The 10166-nt window shown below is 43.1% G+C and overlaps 1 protein-coding gene across 1 annotated transcript in view; it reads right to left on the bottom strand.

The window, feature by feature from the left end:
- Window positions 1–10166, bottom strand: part of SAMHD1 (SAM domain and HD domain 1) — a 29941-nt gene that overhangs the window by 3010 nt on the left and 16765 nt on the right. Inside the window, exons 10-14 of the mRNA XM_009329356.1 lie at window positions 9130–9245; window positions 6038–6177; window positions 3112–3201; window positions 1805–1909; window positions 1299–1436 (exon numbers count right to left, since the gene is read on the bottom strand). Coding sequence (XP_009327631.1) covers window positions 1299–1436; window positions 1805–1909; window positions 3112–3201; window positions 6038–6177; window positions 9130–9245 — 589 coding nt within the window. The remainder of the gene's footprint in view (window positions 1–1298; window positions 1437–1804; window positions 1910–3111; window positions 3202–6037; window positions 6178–9129; window positions 9246–10166) is intronic.

Here is a 10166-nt window from a genome sequence, read left to right as displayed (position 1 = left end):
TTTCCCTGAATGAGACTTGCAGGTGTCTCTAGCAAATAAGACGCAAAGTCAGGGATATTAACATATTTGATGAAAAGGAAAAAATATGCATGGTTCACAGAACAAACTGCTCATGCTGCATTTCTTAAGCAACCTGGAGACTTTAATATAAGCATTTATTTTACTTTGAGGTTTGATCCCAGATAGTGGAAAGTATCTGAAAAAGTGCACGGAACTGAAGAGAGCTCTTCCCGTCCCTGGCATGACTACGAGACAAACAAAAGTGAAAGACAAAAGTGAAAGCCAACCATCAGGGGAGAAACGTAACAGCAGATTAGCCAGCACATCTATCAAACCTACTGACGCCTCCAGCCTAGAAACTTCACAGCTCACTCACGTAGCCAAGTGGCTCCATTAGCGTTTTCTACCGAGAAAAACTTACTTGCTACAACCATAACTGCTTCCCTACGATGGCTATGCTGGAAATATCAGCACATACTAATTTTTTTAGATGAAGGCACCCACCTCCCTGCAAGGGGGATGTGATGGGGACGATGCTGTATCACACATCGCCCGTTCACAGCCATGATTGTTACAGGCTTCTCCACCACCTTTGGCAGGAGGAATGCAAAGCAAGACGTATGGATTCAGGGTCTGCGTTAGAGTCTCCATTTTACTTGCCAGGGCAGCTCTGACGCGGTTCCCAACACAAAACAAAACGTCAGATGAGCTGTAACATACCCTCTTCCTTCCTCTCAGCTGGAAACTTGTACGTTCTGAGAGTTGACAGAAAAGGGAAACACCTTGCAGGCAACTCAGACTAGTTGCCCAGAGAGTAGAGCTTTGCAATCTTGTTCCTGCAGATATTTTCCACTCTAACTCAGAGCAAATGGACTGACCGTGAATCTCCTGGGGGAGGAGCGAGTTTAACAGCTGGTGAACAAGGAAGGAAAAGAGGGAAAGCAATAGAAGAACTGGTCTGACCTCTTCCCTAGATCTTTTAATCTTTCAGTCTTCTTTTAAGCCTTTGTATGAGGAAACCTGCATCCATGAACCAGTGAGTGTCTGTGTGGATACTAACTTTGCTATAAAAACATGACTTTTTAAATCACGTAAGTGAAATCAATGTAAATCCATCACTATTTCAGTGAAACCAAAGCACGCCCAGATGCAAGCCACAATAAAACCAGAAGCTAAGTTAGTGAGGAGTGGCTCTGCACAAAGACAAGGCCTGAATGCCAAGTTTTTTAATGAAAGACCAAGCTTATGGACAAAGGTGAAGAGCTCTAAGAACAAGAAAAATAACATGTGAATGTTACCTGTGGTTTGGTGAAATCCTTCTTTATACACCACTGAATAAAATACTGTTTTGCAGCTGAAATAATATCTGGATCCTGACTTTTGCAATAAACACGGATAACCTGCTCTGCAAATGTCATGGGTAAAAACTTTGAAACCTTTGGAATAAAAAATAAATAAGTTTTAGCATTTCTTGGAATTCAGAGTCCACTGAACTTCAATTTTTTCATCTGAATACAAATGGAAAGCAGTAAAAAACATTCCACTACAATCCATGAGCTTTATCCAAATCAACTGTATTTTTCTAAGACTTCCAGTGTATTCAAGTTAAATACTGTTCATATGCAAAGGCTGTCAGGATTCTAGATTGTCATAGCACAACACACATCGAAGACCGGCAAGGACATGGATTCCACAACCTCTCCACAACTCCTGCAAGAGCTACCACGAAGGACTGTAATCACTTCCATCGCAAGCTGTGAAGAAGATGCCCTTCAGAAGCCAGTTGAGGAAAATAAAAGACTACCTGTTCTTTACTGATCTTGACTGCCTTGGAAGGATCAGCCTTGCAATAGAAGAGAACATTATCAATGGGATTCTGTTCTTTCATTCCATAATCCATATTGATAACCTTGCATGTAAAACAAAGAAAATGGCATTTGTTAATGTTTGTCTTTAGTTTTCTCACAATAAATACAAAAGAATACACACTATACTTCTGTAAATGACACTAATCAAACAGAACAGTAATTAACAAATGATTACTTAATAAAACAATCTGGTATTTGCATTTTATATCTTTTCTTCCACCACCTTTCGCTCTGAAGCTGCCAGGTGGATATATTCATATTTACACTAACCAGCTCCCAGTCATGCTCTGAAACACTCCAGTTTCAAACAGTGGAAGCCTGCTAGTCCCTTGCCAGCCTGTGCCTCCCCAATACACACAACCTACGGAGGCAGCAGTAGAGTTTACAATTTTAAACATGAAGTTTAGACAACATTATTTACATCTGCTTGGTACACCAACAGTTTTGTGGTCAGCAGAGAGGAGCCCACTTCCCCATGACTTCAATTTGCGGGACAAGGAAAGCAGTCAACTACTTTAAAGCTAAGTAAATGGCTACAATTTTACCCAGCCTGAAGTGAATCTTCAATGCAAGGGAGCTTTAGCAGTAATTTGTGATGCACTCTATGGAAAGCCATTCGTTAGCTTTGCCCAGAATTAATGAAGAACAGGGATTAAGCTATTTGATACTTACAGACTGCTCAAGCTCTCTCCTTCCCACCAGGGCTGGCTGGAGACTGAGCTGTGTCAGCAAGGTGATTTATGCAGAAGGCAAAACCCAGGAGTGACTGCCATGCATCAGGTGTGCAATACTAGAAACCTGGACGTCACTGAGCCCGTTATCCTCCCACTGGGGCCCGCAGTTTACTTGCCTTCATAACCAGCAGCCGTGGTTCCTAGGCTGTTGACTTTAACACCTGTATGCTAAAACCCCAAGGTTTCCCTGCTGCTCCTTTTCAGGGTGAGGACAGTCATGGGAGAACACTTTTGTCACTGGGAGCAGAAGTGCCCAAACAACAGCCCAGTGAAGCTGCCTGAAGGCTCTGCCCCCAGGCCCTCCAACCACAGCAAACCTCCCAGGGGGAAGCTTGCTGTTCTCGGAGCCTTGAGCTGAACAGCTAGGACAGCATTTAAGAGGCAACCCTATGGTTTTGTTTTTTCACTTTGCAAATGTATTGAAACGTATCTCCAATTTTCACTATGGTATACAAGGCCCTCTGTGACTGCGAAGTTTTTACTCTGAACCCGCTCTGAGAGATATTTACATCAATTATGAAATCTTCAGCCTTTAGCTCCACATCTGGAGGATCCTTTTCTGGCTTGGAATTAGCAATGCTTTCTGCCAGGCTATTATTCTGAAAAAAGATAGTAATTCAGATTACATTTATGCACTACCAGGTCTAGACCAAGGCAACAAAATGCATGACAGAACGTGTCACTAAACTAAAGCTTTCATTTCTTCATAGCTTGACAGACTCCTCTTGCAGCAATCTGTTTGTTTGAATCCTTGTATACCTCAGCCATAAGTTTTCTACCAATTTTTAGAAACAAACCAAGCTTATATAATTGAGAAGATCCAAATACTGCCAGCCTGTGGAAGAAGAGTTTTACACCTGATGACTGGGGCGGGGGGGAAGGGAGAGGGAGAGAGAGAGTCAGTCCATCCAGGATGTTGAAGTCTCCATGAAAGCAGAAAATAAGTACCTTCAAGCAATTGTTTTACTAATACAAATGTTTTGCAATTAAGTTCCCCAAAGCTGAACACTAAACCTTTTTACTGAACTTTTTTTTTTATATAATGAAGGGCTGCAGGATCTCACCCTCTAATAAAGCTTTTATACATTGAAACATATAAAAAAATCCCCAAGAGACACACAGGATCAGTAATGTCATTGATCACTGTAAAAAAAACCCACAAAACCCCAAACACAGAAGTAGCAAGCTCCTAGGCAAACTTTAGAGGGGATGGTGACCTGCTTCAAAAGCTGAAAGCTGAAACCCGCAAGGGGGGTTTGTCTGGTTTTGGACCTAGAGACTATTCCCTGCTGACAGCTAGGCTAAAGCCAGAGGAGCATGGTGTGATGGAGAGTAGCTGTTCATGGAAATGTAAAAGTTCTCATTAAAAGGCTGTTGCTGGGCAGCAGAGAGAAAGTTGCCTGTTTACCTTTGTCCAGGGCTGCTACGTTCAGGAAAGCTGCAAGATTTGATGAAGCAAGATTTCCTGGGGGCAACTGAGACTCATGGGAGAAAAGTTTCAAGTGCAGCACAGAGCATCCAGGAGACAGGTCCAGAAGGGGAGGAATTCAACTAGCAGCATTTTTTTTTGCTGCTGATTTGTCCATTGCAAAGACGGGGAGACTGCTAAGAAGAGCAGGGAATCGCACACATTGCCAAGCTGAGGCATACGTGTGGTTTGTTGTGACTCCAGAAGCCAAGGAAAGGTTTAGACTGAGAGCAAACCTAGGGGAAAGAATTGCCAGGAGGCAACTGGCAGGAGGCAGCCTGTTTATAAGCTATTTATTTCTATTCTGTATCAGAATGTATGTATGCTAACTTTCTCCTTTTCTTTGTTGTTGTTCGCTTGCCTTTTTTTTAAGTTACCTCTTCCAGTTTGCATAAATTCAAAGCTAAGTTTCCAGTTAAAGAACTCTGTAGCTATTTGGGGATGTTCCCCTGGCTCTGGCCAGCTTGAGGATCACAAAACTGGACGGGGCTTTGAGCGACCCGATCCAGTTGAAGATGTCCCTGCTCACTGCAGGGGGGTTGGACTAGATGACCTTTAGAGGTCCCTTCCAACCCAAACTATTCTGTGATTCTATGATTCTAAACATAACGGCATTGTGGTCTCTTAAGGAGAGAACAGACACAGCTATGTCTTGTCTAGCCACTGCTCACCTCCAGCACTTCAGAGGAAGTTGAGCCTCCAACACTCCCGCAACAGGCAACTCCTGCACCACAGGGGGAAAAATTCTCCCCCAATCCCTCAGCTGAGCATCAGAAGCTGCAAAGCATTGGCTGGATATGATTATAGCACCGACAGTGGTCCAGTCTCCCTTCAAACAACACGCTGGATATCCCAAGATGCAATGCCTCTGGCTGGATTTTCAAAGTGAGAGTTTTTCCTTTCATTAACCAAGCTTCTAAAAGGAAATGTTCAAAGGTGGAACTCATGCAATTCACTCTCCTGCCCATCTCCTTATTTGTTAGGCTGTCTATCCTGAACTCCTCCTCAGAAGGGCAGAAACCTGACAATCAATGTACCATTTCATGTTTTCCTTCCTCCTATTTCCTCCTACTTTTTTAATACGGAATCTCTTAAGGCTACTTTTTCTTGGACAAAGAGCACAAGCAAACCTTCTCTTCAAACAAAAAGATGAACAGAGCCCGTAAGACATCTAGTAGTCCTTCTCTAACCTTATTCTTTAAAAAAGCTGAATTATTTTTATTAAGGCTTTCTAGATACAGTCAACCTCTTCTGGAAATTTGGCATGGAAAATTTTAAGCATCGTGGCTGAAGTTTAGAGATAATTAACTAATGATTTGATAATATGGTATAGCACATCACAAGAAAAGCTGAGCCATCTGAAGTAATGTCATCTCCAACACAACATTATTTTGAAATAAGACAACAGCGGTTAAACTGATGTCTGATGAGTGCTTTGAAAAGCAAATACTGGAAAAAATACATGCATGCTCATGCTAAGTACAGAATTTAATACCAAGAAATTCAGAAGTTATTGTTCAGTTTGACATTTGTTCTCAAAGCACACAAATTACGATTCAAAGCAAATGTGTTCCTTATTATTTTGAAATTTTAATGAACACAAGGTGATAGTAATAACCTTCTCAATCACTGGACTATAATAGCTTTTTATGCAGCTTTGTATTTTTTGGAAAACAGTTTTTTTCTCAAAATATTTCTGCAATAATCAACCTGTGAATTTCCACCTCTTGCCATTCTTCTGGCTGTTTGTAGCTAAAACTCTTCCCAGTTTCCTGTAATGTTTCATGGCTCAGCTACATAAAGGCAGGAGAACTTTTGACTCTATTTTTGGAATAACAGTTAAGCAAGAAAAACCAACCCCAAAACAAACAAAAACGACACAGAGACAGAGAAAAAAAAGACAGTCAGCAACTTAGAGAACATTTTTACAGGGACAGAATTCAGAATCTTCCACCAATAGACATTACCTTTACAATTTCCCTCATTGTTTCAGGTTGAGTCTCTCCTAAAAACTTGTATAATTCACGTCGTTCTATTTTATGCAAAATTTCTCGTGCCTCCTTCAGTTCTGGACAACTTGAGTGCAGAATTTCCAGGTAGATATTATCTGCCAAAGTTGCATTAATTTTTGTTAAGTATGTCACAATCCAGTGCCACGGCAAAATCCATGTACAGGGACAAAGGTTAAAGCAACAAGAAAAACTGCTGGTTCAGGAAAGACACTCACTTTCAGAGAATGACTGAACATACCAAGTCTGACAACTGAGAAGTCACTTACAATATCATCTTGATTATCATCAGATTCATAACTGTTGTTGACAGAAAAAACTAGCTCAATTCTCACATTATTTCACTGGAAGTTGCTTCCTCTTCTTGTTTTGCCAATCTTGTTCAGCAGAATATCCTAAACCCCAGCACTAACTGGCTCAGGGACAAGGGTGCTCTAGCTTCTAAAAGAATAAAGTACTTCCGTTAAACCTTCAGAATTTCTCAGATTTTGGATGCCAGCATCAAAGTCCCCCCTCCTGTCTCCACATGACTGTGAAATACGCAGTGTGTTTCCCACCGTCAATATGAGCAGCAAGACACAGGTTTCTTTTGATGTGGCTTCGGAGCAGAAAGGTTATTTTTGGCTGTCCTAAAGAGGCTGCTGCTGTCAGGATGCTGCTCGCCTGTCACAACCAACACAGCTGCACTCCGTGTCTGTTCGCATTCCCTGACCAGAAATACCCAGGCAGTTTTGACATGTGCGGCAAACACAGCTCTGCAATGCCCCACCTAGGACCGCAGCTGGCTTAAGAAACTCCCAACACACTCCAGAAGCAAGCTATGAGCCATGTACTGCAATACCTTTAACTGAGGGTTGTTTTTATGGACGAGGTTGATCAAAGTCAGGAACTTCTCCACGAGGAACAACTGACTAGGTCCCTTCAGATTGAGAGACAAGTTAATGCAGGGGAAATAAGAAGCCCACGAACACATCCACTGTGCAAAAGCAGTAGTGACAAGGAATGGTTTGTTGTCTCATCCTTTACTAAAACTAGAATTTGCTGTCAAATCAGGAAGCAACAAATTAAAAACTAACGGTGGTTCTTCACCCATCATGGAAGAAAGCTATGGAGCTTTCTGCTGCAGAACCTCACAGAGGTTTATCATTTGCAAAGATCCAAGAGGCAATTAGACAGTTTCAGAGAAGCACCACTCATCATGGACTATTAAAAACAAGCCTATTGTCCTCTCAGAAGCCCCCAGGTTGCAACCACTGGAGGCAGGGAAGGAAGTGCTTTGGTTTAAGAGGAGGAGAACATACTCGTCCTTCATGGTCCAGTGTTACATCTGATGTTGGTGTATTCCTTGCATCACTCTCCTCGCTGTTCAACTCTCCTTGTTGAACAGGACAGCCCCGGCAAGCAGCTCCTTGCTGCGGCAGACTGTAAGAGGCAGGGGACAGAGCTGGTGTCCTTGCCCTGAGAGCTGTGCTCCTCACCAGGTACCGCAGGTCAGCAGGCAGTTACAACAGGACCCTGGTGCTAACTTGCTAGCACAGCTGATCTCACAGACCAGACAGCCGCCAGGGAACAGATCCTAGCCTGTTAAGAACTTAATCCCAGTTCTTGCCTTTCTGCCCAGCCTTCCACAGCCCAACACTGCTATTCATGCTCTCCAATAGCTACTGCCCCTCAATCAAAGCCAGCCCCTTCTCCTCCCCTGGGGCAGAGGCATGCAGTGTCAGAGGGGCCAGGCAGCCCCTCATCTCAGCATTCCGTGCAGCCCCTTCACGTGCTTGTTGCTTCAGGTCTATGGTCAGGCTGAATGTGGCTGTGGCAGATGAAGGATTGCCAGCAGAAGGCTGTTAGCATGACACAGGTTAAGGCACACAGGATCCTCTGCGACACTGCTCTTGAATCTCTGTGGGCCAGCCAAAGCTTGCTGACGGAAACTCAGGAAAGTTGCCTTGCCGCTCAGGAAAGATGCCTTGGGAGACTTCATGAGCTGTAGCTCACAGGTGTTGCAAAAGCTGCCAGTACTTGGGAGCACTCTTCATCGGGGTCTGCAGCATCCTCTGTCCTGCAGTCACCCAACCACAAACCCCTCAGTGCAGCAGGGTCTGCCTTGCCCACACTGGCCTCCATCCCCCATGCTGCACAAAGCTGGTAATGGCATGGCGCAGCACTGAACATCAACCAGAGGAATGCTGGTGTGCCTCACAGCAAAGACCAGGAGGGGCAGACAAAACCAAGACGCCACTGTGGTGGGAAACCAGTAACAGAGGACACAAACATAACTCAAGCCAGTTTCCATGAATTCAGTAATTTCTCTGTGTTTCCTCTTCACAGCACTGAGCCAGACCTTGAGAAATGGGAAAACATCACAAGTCTCAGCTCTTGTTTGCTTCACTCTGTAATCACGGTGGAGTTCCCCCACATGTCTTCAAGCAGGTTGCTGCTCCATGTACTTACCCTAGAGAACCATTCTCACAAGCTCTTATCTGAGCAACCAGAAACTTTCAGCAATAAACTAAGTTGTTCATATATACTGTTGTCTTCTGTTATATTTGCAAGCAGGGTAGAAATGTCTCAAGCAAATCAAATCAGACCCCATCAGAGCCCTTTGAAACCTGCCCTGGGGTTAGTTTCACATTACAACACACACACACACAGAGTACTTCTCTACCTGATGTAGCTAGATGTTGTATCGCTCAGAGCTGACTTACATCCCACTTGTGACAAGTGCAACAAACTCAGGGCACAGGCAGGACCTCCTGACAGCACTGCTTGCAATAATCTGAATTTGAATGTGTGTGGAACATAAGAAGTTGGTGCTTCTCTCTCTCTCTCTCAACATAAAAGTAATTTAAACTAGAAGGTCTTGCTCTCCCAGCAAGATACGAGAGCACGGAGATTGGACGGTCCAGGTCTGCCCCACCATCTGTGCACAAAAGCAGTACTTGAGAGTCCTAGTCATGGGCAAGGGCCCACTGTGCCAACAGCTGTAAAAGCAGTATTTTGACAGGTACTCATGTTCTTTTACTGTAAAAAAAAATTCTGAGAGCTCATACCAGTTAGCTTAGTGTAGGCTTCCATATCCTCCATTGCTGTAGAAATCTGGTACAGTTTTCCTCCAGAGCCTTCTATTTTAAAAAATTTGTCTGCTTTTTGAAAGGCTTCCGTAATCCTAGTTTGAGACAAAATTAAGACGTAAGGATAGCATCATTTTGAAACACCTTATTGGTCAAGAGTCAAAAAAGAAATGCATTAGTGTGTTATAAATAGAAGACAATAGATGAAACTGCATCCCAAGCACACAGCAGACCCTGATCGCACTGCAAGATGTCCTGTCTCCATGCTGTCATTGCACATTTCAACAGAGTCTTTCCTTTTACTGAAAACAGGTTCAGATCAGACCTTAACCTTCTTTCAATGAATGAGCAAGTCCACTTTGTTCTGCTTCAGACTATGAGTTTAACATTGCTTAGATGATTGCAGAGCCCTGCAAGACAGTGACATGGTCACTCAGCTGCAATGAGGGATGATCATATCCTTTTACAGACTCATTGCTCCAGGCGTTAACTGAGAGGATACAAAGCATTGTAAAGGTAGAGCATCATGAGCATGTGGTATTTTCAGGTGGGAAAAACTGATGTTCTAAAGATCAAGTTCTTCCAGAGTTCCCTGTACCTTGTCATTTCCAGCTCGTATGCTCATTTGAATAGGCTGCTATAATTATGGTAAGCCAAGAACTAAATTTCTTGGCTGTTTTCCTCCTCACAGGTGGAAGAAACAACACATAGGTGTTGTCAAACCTTAGCATTTTTTAGTCTGAGTTTTAGGGGATCGCTAAACCAGGAGGCTGAAGTTTATGAAATGAAAACAGTCACGAATCACTCCTGTACTGTGTAATCCTCTGCATTCCTTTTTTCCAAACTCAGCAGATGGTTACTCGGCAACCAAGATCCTAATGAAAAAATATTTGGGGATATTAATATTTCAAGAAAAGTAAAAAGAATAATGCTATAGGGAAACTTCTATAGACATCAACAAGAGAGGTACAAACGTAGGTAGTCAGCTGCATTGGTCCTGAACAATTCTTGCTGTG

Source organism: Pygoscelis adeliae, unplaced genomic scaffold (genome assembly GCF_000699105.1).
Source record: "Pygoscelis adeliae isolate BGI_AS28 unplaced genomic scaffold, ASM69910v1 Scaffold407, whole genome shotgun sequence".
Lineage (NCBI taxonomy): Eukaryota > Metazoa > Chordata > Aves > Sphenisciformes > Spheniscidae > Pygoscelis > Pygoscelis adeliae.
Note: the sequence above shows the minus strand (reverse complement) of the source record. Positions and strands in the feature narration are given on the sequence as shown.